General features: G+C 36.5%; 1 protein-coding gene across 9 annotated transcripts in view; it reads left to right on the top strand.

Moving 5' to 3' along the window:
* The window catches only part of map7b (microtubule-associated protein 7b), a 74538-nt gene that overhangs the window by 34671 nt on the left and 22487 nt on the right, over nucleotides 1-17380 (top strand). For all 9 annotated transcript variants that reach the window (XM_088933678.1, XM_088933694.1, XM_088933639.1 and 6 more), the window contains exons 2-4: nucleotides 8593-8694; nucleotides 9041-9115; nucleotides 15304-15467. In XM_088933678.1, coding sequence (XP_088789804.1) covers nucleotides 8593-8694; nucleotides 9041-9115; nucleotides 15304-15467 — 341 coding nt within the window. The remainder of the gene's footprint in view (nucleotides 1-8592; nucleotides 8695-9040; nucleotides 9116-15303; nucleotides 15468-17380) is intronic.

A 17380-nucleotide genomic window follows, 5' to 3' on the forward strand; every position in this document is an offset into this window, starting at 1 on the left:
CAGTATGTAGTTTATATCCACGCAATCAGAGCACAAACAGCGCAGCCTTTAGGTTGAACAAATCTCTATTCTCTCTGAAAGGTCTGGAATGAGCAAATACCTAACTTTGCTTTCTTAACAACTGCAGTTTTGTCCAAAATGTTTTACTTTAAGCCTACTGTAAGTGTGAAAAAGGTTATCAGTGGCACAATTTGTGAGCTTTCCTGTACAAAAACAGCAGGCTAGCACTGCTATAGTTTTTTTTCTAAAGAGTTTTCATTGGGTAGTGTATTTTAGAGAATTACAGAACAGGTAGGCATAGTTTTTTTAATCATTTTTTGCTACATTTCTTCATGGTTTATTAGACCTTTAATGCGTGTGCCGCTTTCATTCCTCGTGCCATTAAAAATCCCTTTGTGTGCCAATAATGGCAGGAGTGCTGTAGTTTGCCGACCCCAACTCTAAACCATGGAACACCGTTCTGTCCTGTTGCCTGTTTTTAGATCTTGCATGTTACTTTCAAACACTGTCTCTAAACTCTCTTCTGTTGACAAGCTTTTTAATGTTTAATCCATTATTCCTCTTTCTTTTATCCTGTTGTGTTTTATTTAAAATATGTCATTAAAAGGACTATATAAAATACAAATTATCTTCTAAGGGGGTACTAGAATGATACAGTACCTATGATGGTCAACATTCATTGATTGAACAGTTTTTTAACGGTGACATGAGGCACATTTCCCAAGCAGGCGAAAGCCCGCGGTGGACATAAAAAGTGTGGCTGATGCGAGATGCATGTCTGACGCAAATTGTTTATTGAGTGAGATGAAATGTGCCAAGTTTCAAGTCAAACAAAACAGCAGTTCCCAAGACAGTGGTAGATTGAATTTTGCAAACAAAATGACTGGCGGGCAAACTTTTGTTGTCTATATTTTAACTTTACTCTTATCGCGGTGATCAACAGCATTGATCTTCTCATCAGTCAGGGTAAATGTCACCAGTGTATGCTGTTGGTATAACATTCATGCATAACATTTTTTTTTGTGTAAGATCATACATGTGACTTCATTTTCAAAAGTAGAACTGTTTAAGCTCGCTGTACTCGTATAATAATGGAATACCTTGTCTCCTGATCTCTCGTCTGTTAAGCACATGGGGTGTCCTTGCCTGATCTGCCCTGAAACCTCAAGGAGTTGAGGCGTCTTTCTGAAGTGGGAATTGAGACAACCCTCAAGCAGGTTGTTGTGCTACTGTGTGTTCTAGAGGGGGACTAACACAATACTGAACCACAATATAATCATTTCTTTTTTAAAACCCCAAGCGCACATTTAATATTATTGCAAGAAACCTAAAACTGAAGCTCTTCAGTTTATTAAATTCAGTTAAATAATAATAATAATAATAATAATAATAAACTTTATTTTATATAGCGCCTTTAAAGGTGGCTTCTCTAAGCGCTTTACAGGATGACAATAACAATAAATAAGAAGAGTATAACAATAAATAAGGAGAATACACAAGATAAGACACAATTACAATATATAGAGGAGACCGTGGATGGTGGTACTAAGAAGAGCAGAGGGGTGAAGAATGGAACCAGTTAAGTAAAGGCTTTTCTGAAGAAGAGGGTTTTGAGTCTGGATTTGAAGGAGTTTAGAGAAGGTGACTCTCTGATATCCTTGGGCAGAGTTCCAGAGCTTGGGGGCATAACAGGAGAAGGCCCTGTCACCCATACAATGTAGACGGGCTTGGGGGACAGTAAGGAGGGCAGAATTTGAAGAGCGGAGGTTGCGAGGTGGGGAGTAGGGCGATAATAGTTCAGACAGGTATTGAGGTGCCAAGCCATGCAGAGCCTTATAGATGAGCATGAGGATTTTAAAGTCTACACGGAATTTGACCGGAAGCCAGTGCAAGGACTCCAGGATAATAAGTACAGTTTAATAATTTTAGTAATTTATTTTTTTAATGTGATGCTAGTTCTACAGTATGACATATGGGACAAAAATAATATGTAATTACGAATAATTAATATTGTCACGGTGGTGCAGTGGTTAGCATGGCTGGGGCCCTGGGTTCAGTTCCGGACCTGGGGTGCTGGTGGAATTTCTGTTTGGAGTTTTTATGTTCTCCCCATGTTTACAGGGGTTTCATCCTGTGTGTGCCTGGTGATGGACTGGCATCCCATTAATGGTGTATCCCACCTACTGTCCGTTGCTTGCTGGGATAGGCTTTGGCTGTCTGATGACCCTGAATTGGATGAAGAGTTTAGAAAATGGATGAATATTATTAAATATCTACAGAGCAATACTTGAATTATCATTCAATACATAATGAAAGTTTAGTACCTGTGACTGCATTCTTAGGCAATTTAGGCAATACCAACAACAAGGCCTATATAAGATAAGATCACTTTATTGATCATATACAATTTCTTGTATTAGGAATTTGTCTTTTCACATACTCCAACTTGCTCTACATGAGACACACAGACAGGGAGAGAAGCTTGGGGTCAGAGTGCAAGGTCAGCCATTTATACGGTGCCCCTGGAGCAGTTGGGGTTAAGGGCCTTGCTCAGGGACCCAATGGAGTAGGATTCCTCTGCTGGCTGTTGGATTCGAACCGGCAACCTTCCAGCCACAGGCGCAGATCCTTAGCCACAGTGCAAACGCATCGCTAATATTTGAGAAAGCAAACATGAAAAAGTACATTTTTTATGTCCTTTAGTGTTCTGTGTCCGATCATTTCACTTTCTCAAAATCAAAAACACAGAAAAGCCAAGTTCTTAAATTGCCGATCAATAGAGTTGGTTGACAGCCATTTTCAGTTCTACTTGCAGAGATGCTACATTTGTCAGTATGCTTCACATTCTCCTTCAGTAAGCTCCTTATATTTTAAAACAATCAATATAAGGTATTGTATTTAAGCTAAACTTTAATGTTGTCATATTTGCAATGACCTCTGCAGAATTTCATTGAGGTGGCCTATAGAGAGAGATTTTCTCTTGTAATTTTACGTTATAAATTCTCTCAAATGCATCCTAAAACCAATTATTTTAACTATATTACATTCCTTTTATATGTGAAGACCTCTATTATAAAATAAACAGTCTATATACCTGCTGAAAACCTGTATACACTGCAGATCTTATACAGCTATGACATGGAAAAACATTCCGAAATGGAAACGAGTGAGTGCCGTTAGCCCATCAGCTTTCAGATCCAATGGGTTCAATTGTCCATACAGTATAGGCCTGCTAGAATGCTGAGTCACATTTTAACAATTATAAATTTGTACATAAATTTGCTTTTCCCCGAAGCATAAGAAAATGTTATTTTGAATATAGTGTATTAATATTAGTCCGTAGTTACATGTTCCGTCTCCAAAACAAGTTCATACTCAAGTTGATACCCCTAAGGTGTGTTACAGTTTTCTCTTTGTGTGACCACCGCAACTACAATAAGTGAGTTTAAAATTCCAGTTGCAGCATCAGGAAAAAGGTCAATTGAAAATTAATCTAATTTTCCCTATCTTTAGGCATGTGATTCATAAGCAGTGCTCGTTGGTTACTGGGCAAAATATCACAAGTTCAAGGTAAATGAATATATAAAGTTTTGGAAAACGGCAACAGTTTTCCAATAGCAATGGAGCCCTCTAAGTGGTTTTATCGTGTTATATATGGACTTTCGTTACTGCCTTGTTTGCCTTGGAACACTTCACTACAGTCATTGCCATACATCACATGGTATAGCCAGTCTGGGGTCTGTCTTTTCTGTGCTCCTTAAATACAAATTCACTCACTGTTTTTGATGATGCCATTATTCTTGCTCCAGGCAGTCTTGAACTTAAGCAGCAAGAAGATCAACTCCTCAAGCATTTTGCCAAAACAATTTTTAATGCCATGCCGCATTGAAGGGTATCTACCAATCGGATGCAGAGTTTTAGAGGGAAGGTTGATCCTCTCACTATGGTATAGTGCGGACAGTACCCATCCAAACTGCTTCTTTTGTCTCAGTGCCTTTGCCACAAGGTCCTTAGGAGTAGTATATTCAGTCTAAAATGCTGTCTCTGATGGTTTTAACATGTAATAGAAAGTATACGGTATATACACATTAATATCAACTTTGTTTGCAAAGGCAAATGTACACAGCACAGAATTTCTACTCACATATTCATTTGGAGTGCTGTACACACATTCCTGATGGCCCTCTCTCCTTGTTCATTCATTATGTGCAAATTCCTTCCACAGCCATGAACATAGTGTTCCATCCTGACTGCTTTGACTGAATGAACTGCAGCTTGCATTCTGCTTCCATGATTCAGCAGCAATCTGGACAAGTTTTTGTAGGCGTCATTAGATTCAGCCTGTATTTCATCACCAGATGTGCCCAATATCCATCTGTTATGGTGGCAAAGCATTCCGCTTTACATTAACACGACCAAAGTTTATATTCATGCTTTAAGCAGTCTCACAGATCTTAGCACAAATGGTAGCATTTGATATGATGGCAAAATTAGGCTGCAGATTGTAACTCAGGTCTTTAAATGCTGGTAGCTCAACAACACCAAATGGCTGGTAACCCTCAATGATGTACACAGTGGAGCACCTTGTCCATTGTGAAACACATGGGATAGGAGTTGTCAGGGTGTTGATCCTTATCTGAAGTGTGGGCTTTTTATTTTCCATGAATAAACTGTTTTTTTCATCACAAAATATTTTTTCATTGATCCCAAGTCATTGTTTGAAGCTGAATCATTTTTCTTTAAATATTTCATTTATCCTTCAAAAATGTATTTAACTAATAATTAAAAAAAACTATGTATGCACACCTTGTATAAAACAAATCATGTAGCAACCAAGTAACATGAACAGAATATATTCTACAGCATGGGTATATCCAGTAAAGGTGTAGAAGGATCAATAGGGACTAGTCCCACCGATATTGTTGTGCATCAATGAAAACTGTTATTTTTCTAGAAAAGCAAGCATTCCTGCAATATACTGTATTAGCACTTCTTTTACACTTAAAATTCAAAACATAAATGGTTAAAGATAATGATATTCTAGACCTACTAAATAAATCATTCACACAGGTTTTTCAATAGAAGATGTCGATAATATTTTAATATTAGTAGCATGTTGAACAGCAATTAAATCACTGTTTAATTAATTAAACAGCAGTGATTAGGGATTGAACTGACACATAACAAATTCCAATCAGTAAATACATTATTCATACAGAAAGTAGGAACATGCTGAAACATACAGTATGAAAGGAATGTGGTTGCTTATATAAGTTTGTCTATGTCCTAAATAAAACAGTGTTTGGAAGCAGTAAGAAAATATCAATGTTTTGTCACAGCATATAGAATTTGAATATGGGGCAGAAAAAATATATTATAGGCTTAGAAAGAGCAACAGGAATTAGTCCTGGTTTCAGCTGACCGTGACGTAGAGAGGTTAAGAGAGCTATTTTTGTCAGAACAAAAAAGATGGAGAGGCGATTTGACTCAAGTACTGTATATACGATCCTAAGAGTGAAGATACTAATTCACACTCAGTGACAAACCAAGGACACAGGGACACAATTGTTAACTAAAAGGAAATTTATTTTGGGTGGAAAACAGGCAATACAACTTTCACAAAGAGTTGGGGGTATCTGGAGCAGCTTTCTCAGCCAGGATCCAGGAAATTGTGGGCCAAGCTCAGAGCACTTTTAAGAAATGGATCAAATTTATTTGCTGCTCTATCAAATGAGCAAGAAGGGCCAAATGGCCTGCTCTCGTTTGCATCCTTTCTTATGCCCTTAAAAGTGCATCTTTCTTAGAACATATGTGTTACTAGTTGAAAAAGCTGAAAGTCTATTTTATCACAGTTTTATCTACGTTTCACTATGTTCTCCACGTGCTATGGTTTAGTTTGGTAATATACGATACGTTGGTATGTCTGATGCTTGGCTGATGGAGTGCTAATGTTGTGAATGCCGACAGTTTCACTCACATGGACCATGTTTCACTTCACCTGACTGCATTTTGAATTCACTGTACATCCCCAAATGTCCTTTGCAGTGTTACAGGAGATTCATGTTGCTATCCAATCCTATGGTTACTGGAAGATTCTAGAAAATTAAACGTTTTCAGAAGCTGAAATTCATGTTGAAAGCTGCAGGTTTTTTCCAAATGTTTTCAATTCTTATGCGAAAGTGTTTGAAAGTTGTAATTCCAACTTTGTGTAAGATTGTTTATATCATGAGACCTTGGATTAATGCTTTACATTATTTGGTTGCAGAAACAATACCTTCTTTATCTTTTCATGATATCAACTGAGGGCAACAATGTTATGGCAGTCAGAGTGTCTGCTACGCCGCTCTTGAGCTTGATCCTGGGGTGGGGGTTATTTCTGTGTGCAGTTTGCACATTCTCTCCATGTTTGCTTGTGTTTTCTTGAGGTGTTCTGGTTTTCGTACAGTATGTTGAGTTTTTCTGCCAGTAATATTGCATGCACATACAGTATATACATGCACAGTAAAAAGTGTTATCACCAAAAAGTGTATTTGGACTCTTCAAAAGTGTACCACACAGTCAAGGACAGATGCATCCCATTCAAAGATGCAGAAGCTCTCTTCCAAGTTATTAGCATTTGTCAGCGATGCATGTTGTTTGTCGCGGGGAAGTGGTATACTAGAGGAAAACACTATCCATCTTTTTTAAGTGCTTTCTCAGTAGACCTTAGTCAGTGGAACAGCTAATGACCTTAGAAACAGCTGCTACACAATGATTTGTATGCTCCACAATTCTTTTTCCAGGACTTGGTGTGAAATTCTTTTCATCATGATGGGACTGTGGACTGGAAATCAACCGACACATTAACTTGTTCACAACAGATGAGGGTAGTGTGCCCAGTGTAACTGGAGGCGTTTTAGCTTTTGAAAGATCATATCAGGTTGACTACCCCCTCTGTAATCCTTACCTTGGGTTACCACTCAGAGCAATTATTTCCTATATTGACTTTCAGGATGTGAGAGCGGACTACCAGGCCTTTTGCAGAATCGTACAGCTTGAATCCTTTAGGTATACATACAACGTTAAAATTGACTTTGGCTGGTTCCAGCTTGCAAATTGTGAAACACAAATCATTTGTTCTTCTTGAACCTTGGAAGCTGTAGTAGGTGGTATGATTGTAAAGGACAAATTATTATTACCGTAAGCTTCTCTATTCAACAGTTCTGCTACTGACTCATTGTGTTCTGAGCAAATCATGCTTCTTTTGCACTACACATAAGCGCTGCTATTAGTGAATCTTTAGGAGTATAGTCTTCTCCTTTGTGTCTTTAAGTTGCTTTAAAGCATAATTGGTAAAGTAGGCTACCATGGAAATTATCCTGTTTCCCTTTTATGGGAATCCAATATGAATAGAACAATGAACAAAAAGGGAGTTTTATTCATGCTTTGTCTTCTGCTTTTGAGGCACACAAGCCTTTAAAGCCATAGTTACTTAGTTTTATCCTGTGAAGTTTTTCTTTACTTCAAATTATGCTAAGCATAAGCACATTCCTCTGAGTTAGGACCATTAAACTTTTTTTCTTTAGCCTTGGACTGTGCTTGGACTCTAATTTGCAGTAAATCAGACAGAAGCAAGGTCTCACTTCTTTGTGTTATAAAGATTGTTTCGTTTATAGAAATCTAATAATGGTGATTTGCTTAATTGTACTATTTCTGTTTGAAGTTAAAATTGCCATCTTTAGGTGTCCAGAAAGAGAAGAATACATTGCTGATTTGGGGCTGTCAGGTTGACTGTACTATCAGAACATGAATGGATATAGGAAACAAATAGCTGAAGAAGCCACAAACTATCTAAACAATATTGTAGCAAGCACCTTGAGGGTACATGTGAGTGAGTGTGATTTCTGAAAGAGGAATAATTATTTTACAAACACAGACCGCCAAGAGACAACTCCAGTTTATTCTACAATTGGTTTGTAAACATAAAAGTAAGGACACTGAGTATATTTCAGCAGCTCATTTACAAAATTTCGAAACTGTCAGCAGTAATAATTGAAGGAATAAAGTGAGAGGATGGGTGTTATTGAAAAATATTTGTGTTTTCCACTCCACTAATTATGACCATTACATTCTGTTTATTTGTGCAGGAAATATCGTGTTCATGCTTTATAACAGCCTCCCAGTGAGTCTTAATATAGTTAAGAGTAGGTTGAACTAATGAAGCATAATAAATGTTTTTTGTTTACTGAGGGCTTTTCTTAACATGCTGTCCAATGGTTTGATGCCTTTTTATCAACAGAACTCATTTGCTCAGAAGACAATTAGCAATTTGGAAAAGAAAAGAGCTTGAATACTTTTAAAATATGGCTTGGGTTCCAAAGCTTTGTTTTTCCCCCAGAATAAGAGTTATAAAAGTATATAATAAGCTGGAGACAAATCCTTGATGATATTAATGTTTCTCACTTAAACATACATTTGGAATTATAAATGGTTTTATTCAGAGATTTATTTTGTTATATAAACATGTATATCTACAGTATAAGGTCAAGGTTGTTTGATTTAGTTAAAACTCAACCATTCTTTGTGTTTCTCTCTCGTTTACATTTTTTACAGCAGCTGACTCACAGGCTAAATTAGACGAGAAGAAAGCCCCAGTATCTAATCGCCCTACTTCTACTGCATCAGGACAGAGCAGTAACACTGGAAATAAACAAGGTAAAATACAGTCTCTACTTGCCTTCAAATCCCCCACTCCTCATCTTTCTGTGTGCAGTATTTATTCTTCTGCTCTTGGGTATCTTTTTTTTTGTCATTGTCTGCATCTAGCACTAAGAAATGGCTAAAATTAATGTTTACCCTTTTGTTACTGCCATTTCATTTAAGTTCTTGCTGTGATATTAAAATGCCAAGTGTGTGGATTTCTCAATGCACAAGTAATAAACATATTTGACCTCGAACACTAAGCAACATGAGTCAAATCAATATTTTATAAGATTTTAGCTTTTTGTTGTTTTCTTTTCCTTCAGTGTGTAACCTAATGATTTTTGTCATCTGTCTCCAGAGCCCCTAGTATTAAAGGTTGATGAAAGGCAAAGACTAGCAAGGGAACGGCGAGAGGAACGTGAGAAACAGCTTGGTAAGTGACACCGCCTTATCAGTCCAGACGTGTTTTATCTCAGGGGCTCAGTAAGGCAACAGCTTTTTCTGTGTGCTTAAAATAATTCCTAATGTTTTTTTAAATTTTATTTCAGGAAAAATAAACAATTGTATGTAACGGTATACAATTTCATCAGACAAATAGCACTGCTTCTTCAGTTATGATTGTTGAGCATAACTGAAGTCAAACTACCATTCAAAAAGGTGTCAAAAAGGTCTTATTTTATTGAAGAAGGTAATATGCTTGTAAATTTGAAGCAGGAAATGAAAAGCAACACAGTCACAAATTGTAAAATACAGGCCACATTAGAGCCTAATGTTGGACACCTTCAGAAAATCAATGGGATATAAAGATTCACAGTATTTTAGTGTATCAGGGTAGAATTTCATATTGTAAAAGAAACTCCAGACACCTTTCCAAGAAATGTTATTAGTCTGATTATTGTCACATGAGATGTTTGCAAAATATTGAGGTAATCTCTGTAATGTTGTTTCATGCTTCTACACATACTGTAGGTGCTACACTAGAAAATTCCTATAAAAAATTGGATATTATCCCAGGTTTGATAGAGTGCTGGAAGTGTTTTTTTAACAATTGTAGATAAAACAGATAATATTCTTGTATTTCCGAAAGTGCAATTAGTAGAATAACCTGGTGCACTGGAGATTTATGTAACTGCTTCCATTACCTGTTACACACTGCTCTTTCTGCCACTTCTTCTGGTACTATTTAATATACTTTAGACTTTGCTCAGCCTGAAGCATGTTGAGTTCCGCTTTATTATTTACCGGAGTAAAATATTCACTAAATACACCAGCCATTTGCCTTTCTCTTTAAACCATTATCATACATTATCTACTGATCTTGTATCTGTCCCATTCCATTTCTCATTACCAAATTTTGCCAAAGCCAATTCCTTAATTATTTAATTAATATTTAGCAAGATCAATATATCAATAAAAGCATATGTTGAGTCCTGGTAGGTGCTCTCTGACAATCTGAGTCACTAGCCATGTCTTTTCTTTTCTTCAGTTTCAGTGGTTGATGTCTCTGTTGGGGCTTCTTAATCTACAGTGTATATAAGTAAAATAAATACACATACTGTATGTTTATGGTTTAATTATATAAAACTGCATTAAAATTCCTAACTGAATTTGGGGATCTATTGTATACCACTAACACTATACAGTACCTGTTTCCTGTGGAACCTTTCTGGCTGTTAAGATTTAAAATTCCTGAATCATTAAAGTACCATGTGGACAGGATCTCTCTGACTGTTTCATGTACCAGATCAATGTAGCATGTATTAACTTTTTTTGAAATCAAACTCATTTGAAATCATTAATAGGGCATGGTCAGTTTTTCTCCAGTTTATCCATTCTATAAAAAAAGGGAGGCAATATCTAATTTAAAAAGGTTTTAATGCATTTCTGAATGCTTCTTTAGCTTTATTAACATTCAGTTCAACTACTCTGGATACCTAGAATTAATCTAACATGCATCTAACATTTTATTAATTTTCTAATATTCTAATATTTTAGCTTCTGATTCTGGTTCTCTTTCCATACTCATCCTTCTTGATCTCAGTGCTGCCTTTGACACTGTTGACCATAACATCTTACTTTCTCGTCTCGAGACTGTGTTTGGAGTTTCTGACACTGCCCTCAAATGGTTTAAATCTTACCTCACTGATCGCTGTCACTTTGTCTCTCTCAATGGGTACAGGTCTGAAATTGGTCTTGTCATCTCTGGTGTCCCCCAGGGCTCAATACTGGGCCCCTTGCTCTTCAGCATTTACATGTTCCCACTTGGTCAGCTTTTAAGATCACATGGCCTCAGCTTTCATTTTTACGCTGACGATACTCAAATATACATCCATACCAAACCTGACACTGATGTGGCTGTCTCTATTCTATCTAATTGCATCTCTGACATAAAAAGTTGGATGACTCAAAACTTCCTTCATCTTAACTGCGACAAGACTGAAGTCATGCTTATTGGTACCCCCCATCAACTTCGTAAAGGCAGTCCTGTAACCCTATCTGTAGATGGCTCTGTACTTGAGCTTCAATCTAAATTGAAAAACCTTGGGGTTATATTCGATTCTGGCTTAACATTCGACCCACATGTGCAGCATACTGTCAAAACATCTTTTTTTCACCTTAGAAATATCGCAAGACTACGCCCTATGCTATCATTAACTGTGCCTGAAAAGCTGATCAACATATTTGTATTCTCCCAAATTGACTACTGCAATGCTCTACTTGCTGGGGTATCTAAATCTACCCTGAACAAACTGCAGTATGTCCAAAATTCAGCAGCCAGAATCCTGACCAGGTCTAGTGCAAGTGTTCACATTACTCCTATCCTGGAGTCCTTGCACTGGCTTCCGGTCAAATTCCGTGTAGACTTTAAAATCCTCATGCTCACCTATAAGGCTCTGCATGGCTTGGCACCTCAATACCTGTCTGAACTGTTATCGCCCTACTCCCCACCTCGCAACCTCCGCTCTTCAAATTCTGCCCTCCTTACTGTCCCCCAAGCCCGTCTACATTGTATGGGTGACAGGGCCTTCTCCTGTTATGCCCCCAAGCTCTGGAACTCTTTGCCCAAGGATATCAGAGAGTCACCTTCTCTAAACTCCTTCAAATCCAGACTCAAAACCTTCTTCTTCAGAAAAGCCTTTTCTTAACTGGTCCCATTCTTCACCCCTCTGCTCTTCTTAGTACCACCTTCCACGGTCTCCTCTATTGTTATTGTTGTATTGTTGTAATTGTAATTGTGTCTTATCTTGTGTATTCTTCTTATTTATTGTTGTAATCTTCTTATTTATTGTTATTGTCATCCTGTAAAGCGCTTTGAGAAGCCACCTTTAAAGGCACTATATAAAATAAAGTTTATTATTATTATAAAAGACTTCTTTCCACATGGCCTGGGACAATACAGTATATAAGGTTAAATAGGCTGACAAAATCAATAAAAATGATCCCCAGTTAAATGCATTATGATTAGTGTTTTCCCCTGAATATTGAATGACTGATGAAATGAGATTCTTTCATTTCAATGCCTGTAATCCTGGTAGAGTACTTTTACAGAAGGTCAGTCCACTTCCCTTTGCCTTGATCTGCCACATTTTATTTTTTGTAATTTTTAATGTTTTCAATAATTGTTTTTACATTTTCAAATGTAAATAAATTGATATTAACTGTTTGCTATATTATTTATAATATAACAATAGAGACATTATTCAACTCTTATTACATAAATGCAATTATGTAAAGTCTTAATCCCTGTTTTCAGGTCAGTTGGTGAAATCTAAAATAATACCCTTTTATTTTCCCACTTAAAACACTGTATTGCACTTACTGTACAAGAATTGATGCCAACAACACATTGACGAATGTAAATTAATGGTTGTCAGGCACTGATGACAAACATTGCTGGCAGTAATTGCAGAAACCTTTTGTGCTGACCTTTGTTCTTTGTTTCCTCTCTAGTACTAGAAGGATAAGTATTAACACCATAGTGCAGCTTTCTAGGGCAAAATGATGAATACAGTAGGTCACATAACTTTCTGCTAATGGCAGAGAATGAGACTGCTCAGAGTACAGTTATTGCTTGCAGTGTCTTTGCCAACCTCTCATTTTGAAAATTTGCACTTTAATTTCATTTAACATCAAATGCATTAAAAAGGTGTTCGGGTTTAGACAAAAATCTGCTTCATCACACAATGTCTATAGTTGAGTTTGAGCAGCTTGAATAACGTACACTTGTATGTCTGAGGTTTTATGAGTATTTCATAACACAGATTTATAGAAATTATTTCTCAAATTACCCTGCTTTGTCTCACTGCACTTTGCCCATTTGTCCTTCAACACAGCAATTCCCTTGTAATTAATGTTTCTTGTTGTTAGTATAACCCCTTCTGTGATTTCACAGAATCAACAATGGAAAAATGTACCAATTTATGCATGTAGGATATTGTGTACGGTTTTGGTCACCACTTAAAAAAGACATTGCTGCTTGGAATCAGTCTAAAAAAGAGTGACCATACACATTAGTGGGCTAATGTAATACACTGACAGGCTAAAAGAACGGTTTTGGCCTTGTTAGTATTGGCATGAGAGACCTTTAAGGAAAAACAGGTTGCTGATCTAAGTGATATTGGTGAACCAGTAGGTGGCACTCTTCCCTCTGGACCAGAATTTCCGAAACCTGATGCCATGATGGCTTGGTTTTTAAATATTCTCAATATAGGGGTCTTAATCTCATGCCCCTTGGTAAATTCCACTCGCAGTCAGGCCTGTCTAAAGTTCCCCTTAATTCAATCTGTGAAGCAATTTCTCACTTCTGTACCAGATCTCATGTGTGTTAGGGCTGCTGGTGCATAATGACCCAGGTAGGTAGTGCATGTCAGTGGTGAGAGAAAATGGTTCCTTAAAATGTATTGGGATCCTTTGGATTAGTGAGGTTATTGTAAATGAAAAAATAGAGGCAAATTCTGCCTTCAGGAAACACCTGGATAGGAATCGATTGCCGAAACATTGTTTTTTCTTTCTACTTTTTAACTTGGATTTCACATCTACTGTACTTGTTCTTTTGCAGTCAACATGCTGACACAGCTCCCTCAAACCTCATTAAACATAGTTTAATCCTGGCATATAATTTCTTATTTAATTATGCACATCATTCTTGTCTAGGTGCATTTCAGTGCCTTTCGTATATACTGTACCTGTACAGTAGCTTTCCCTTTCTAATTCTCTTTGTAATGAGAACAACAGAATCTTAGTTTATCAGGAATGTGTTACACAGACACCTCAACAACAAGAATGTTTCTTTTCATGTCATTATTGTTAGCCAATGTAGTATATAATTAATGTTAAATCTGCACTGTTTTAATTCCAAATTAAGGTACCACCAATTCCAACCAATGTCCATTGGAACAGGAAATGCCTGTTCTTCTTATCTGACCATGTTAAAATCGGGTGCAAGAGCATACCCATTGCCTGTTTAACCCATTTAAATCCTAACCATTTGCACAATGGCCATAATCCTGCTTTAAGAAGTTGTCCTCAGTATATTCGTCCAGGTATTTTTAAAGGAGAGGTTTAAAAGAATTCAGAATTGGTTGTCATATTCTTTGATTGTAATGTCATAGTGATGATTTGATGCAAATGTTTAGTTTTTGTTATTTGAGGTAGGCTAAGCTCTTGATTGCTGTTATTTCAGTTGAAGTCTTGTGAACGATATGCTTTGTCTGTTATCTCCGTTAATGTGGCACAGTGCAGTTGACATTATTTATTTCACCAGCATCATCTCCAGTGCCAGTACTTAATATTTAATAGTGTGTAGTTAAGCCTATCCTGTGGAAATGATGAAAAACACTCTACTTTCATTTGTAAAGCGAAGCTCAAAAAAGGTCCTAAAATCAGTACATATGCAATATACAAAGCATCCTAATTAAGGACTGAGTTTTCTGTTGGTTTAGAGTCGTACTCATCACAGTACCTGCAAGATCTCTACTAGGCCCCCTTTCTTTATTAATGTGCACAGCACAAGTCTTAAAGAAGACGAGAATGAAAAGCCTCACCATTCAAGGAAAGCTGTGAATTGCTAATGCAATAAGCACAAACTAGAATGTGTCAAATTATTTTTCACATTGCATCCTTCACAGCCACGTTTTTAAAAAAAAATCTAAGGTACTGTAAAATTAGAGAAGTTCGATGTTATTATTGGTAATATGATAATTGAAAAGTGCATATTTTACTGCTTTCTAGAGATGTGTGGATATGTCTTCTACTATAATGTTGCAGCAGTGTAGTAAATATTAGAATATTAAAAGTCTGAAGGCCCATCATTTGGAAAAATGTTATGGTTCAGCTTCAACGCTGTTGCACTAAAGGGTATGTGTCTTGTTTTAAAAAATTATGGGGGTGTGGTTTGGAAAGTATGGTCTGCATTACGTGAATCCTAACCTCACTGTTACTATTGAAAATATTTCAAAACCAGTTTAAGACAAATTAGCGAAGAGCTTCACCTAAAACTGTAAAAATCTAATGCTATTGAGTAGCCAGGTGTTGTGTTGTATTTTAGTGTCTTAAGACAGCCTTCAACTTTTTTTAACTGCTAATATTTAAGAAATAGCTGCATTTTCCGTTTCTTTTCAGCTGCTCGGGAATCTGCGCTGTTAGAAAGAGAGGAGCGGGCGAAGCAGTACTATGAGAAACATCTGGAGGAGCGCAAAAAGAAACTCGAGGAGCAGCGTGTGAAAGAAGAGAGGCGGCGAGCTGCCGTTGAGGAGAAACGGAGACAGAAACTTGAAGAAGAAAAGGTCTGCTTATCAGCGTCCAGTCTTGATGGATTTTCTCTAGTCCTTTTGAGCATTTCTTGCTAAATAAATAGCTTTAGTTCGTTTAAATCTGCATTGTTTTATTGTAGTTTTCTTTAAGGCACATATCTATTAAAAGGAGTAGAGGGATTGAGGCTAGAGAGTGGGAGCAAACTGCGGTCTTGAAGCTGGCTTTGGAGCATTGCACTCAGTTTCAGAGACTGGCTGGCTGTTTTTTTCACAAAAGGCTTTTGATGAATCTGAATTACAAACGTTTAGAAATGTAAGCCTAGCTACAGTCATCATCACTTGGGGCATTACCGTTAACACTTCTGGTATCAAGGTTAACTGTTGTAAAATAAATATAGTTAAATAGTTATATACAAAGAACCGTAACAGTTGTAAATTAGTTATAGCACTTTGTAATATCTTCTCTTTGCGGTTTTAAATGAGTCCCACTCAAGTTAAGTCAAATATAAGATGATATTTTTTATTTAGAATTGACAATTAAATAACCCACTATCAAAGAGATGCATCTGATTATGTTCAAATGTTATCAAGTGCATTATTCAATACAGTTTTCTGCATTATTACATAATTTATCCTGGAAAATACCAGTGTAGGAGGTTATCAGTGCATTATTAACATACATAAGTTAATATTAATATTAACTGCATAAGTGAAAAGTGTAAAAGTTTTGTTTCAGTACTCTGAAGAACTGAAGAAATACTGAATAATACTGAAGAAATACTCAGAAGAACTGTGTTTTGATCTGCCATGTCAGTCGATGCAGCAATTGAGAGGATGCTTTGTAGCTTTAATTGTATTGTTACTATTTAAATCCTCAAACAAAACATTAAAACTGCTGCCTGGTCTAGTATAGTTTCTGTTCTGTTCAATATTTAGAGTTAGCCACTCTTTCTTTAGTTCTTTTTGTCAGAGAAATGTGTGTCAAGTCCTTGAATTATCCTTTGACTTTTTAGGGCTCTCTGTCTCTTGAGTTATGTCTGAAATCGGTCAACAGTCTTCTTAGATGAAGACAGGGTTTGAAAAGATTATAGCCAGCAGCAAGGGGTGTGAATATTTCTCAACATAATACAAATGGAAAATAAGACCGCTAACATGACTTGTGAGAAAATATTGTAAGAGAGAGAGGGGTATTTAAATGGTAAAAGAAGCAACAAGAAGCTTAAACTGAGCTCTACCACATGAGAATAAGTGATGATGATGTTAGTCTTTGGTAGGACACCATTTTTAATAAAGAAGAAAGTAACATGATTCGGGGGTGGATGCAGGGTATTTAGTGGATGTTTTTAAGATGTGATATAAATAAAGAGCAAATTAAAATTTTAAATATGATCATCATGCCAGATCTTAGTATAAAATATTTTCTAATGTTGAAAGACACACAGCCCGTTGTGTGTTTAAGTATATTGATAGAAGTGCAAAATAAAATTTCAATGGATTATGATGAATCACATCACAATTACAATGTCTTCTTTATAATAAACCTCTCCATATGAAACCTTGTACACTGCATTGTGTTACATTTTTTTAGTTCCTGAACATTCTCAGCAGCCTGTACTGTAGACTTTACTCCCTAGTTAATTTTCACAGTTACTGATTAAACAAACATTAATTTTAAATTAAACTTGAATAACTGACCTGGGTGGTTTCAGTTTTTTTAACGATGGATTTATGTTGCCTTAAATTAAAGAATATTCAACTAAAATCAATTTCATCCCTGACTAGCATATGATAAACTAAGTATTATTTTGGACTAATCTAATTAACATCTTTCTTAACAAATTCCATTAATGATCACAGGAGTTTTGCATATCTGTAAAGTATGCAGAGCTCACTCATTCTGGAATTAATAGAAAACCCACACAATGTATATTTTTCTTTTTTTGTGG

The sequence above is a fragment of the Atractosteus spatula genome, chromosome 2 (assembly GCF_055471065.1).
Source record: "Atractosteus spatula isolate fAtrSpa1 chromosome 2, fAtrSpa1.hap1, whole genome shotgun sequence".
NCBI lineage: Eukaryota > Metazoa > Chordata > Actinopteri > Semionotiformes > Lepisosteidae > Atractosteus > Atractosteus spatula.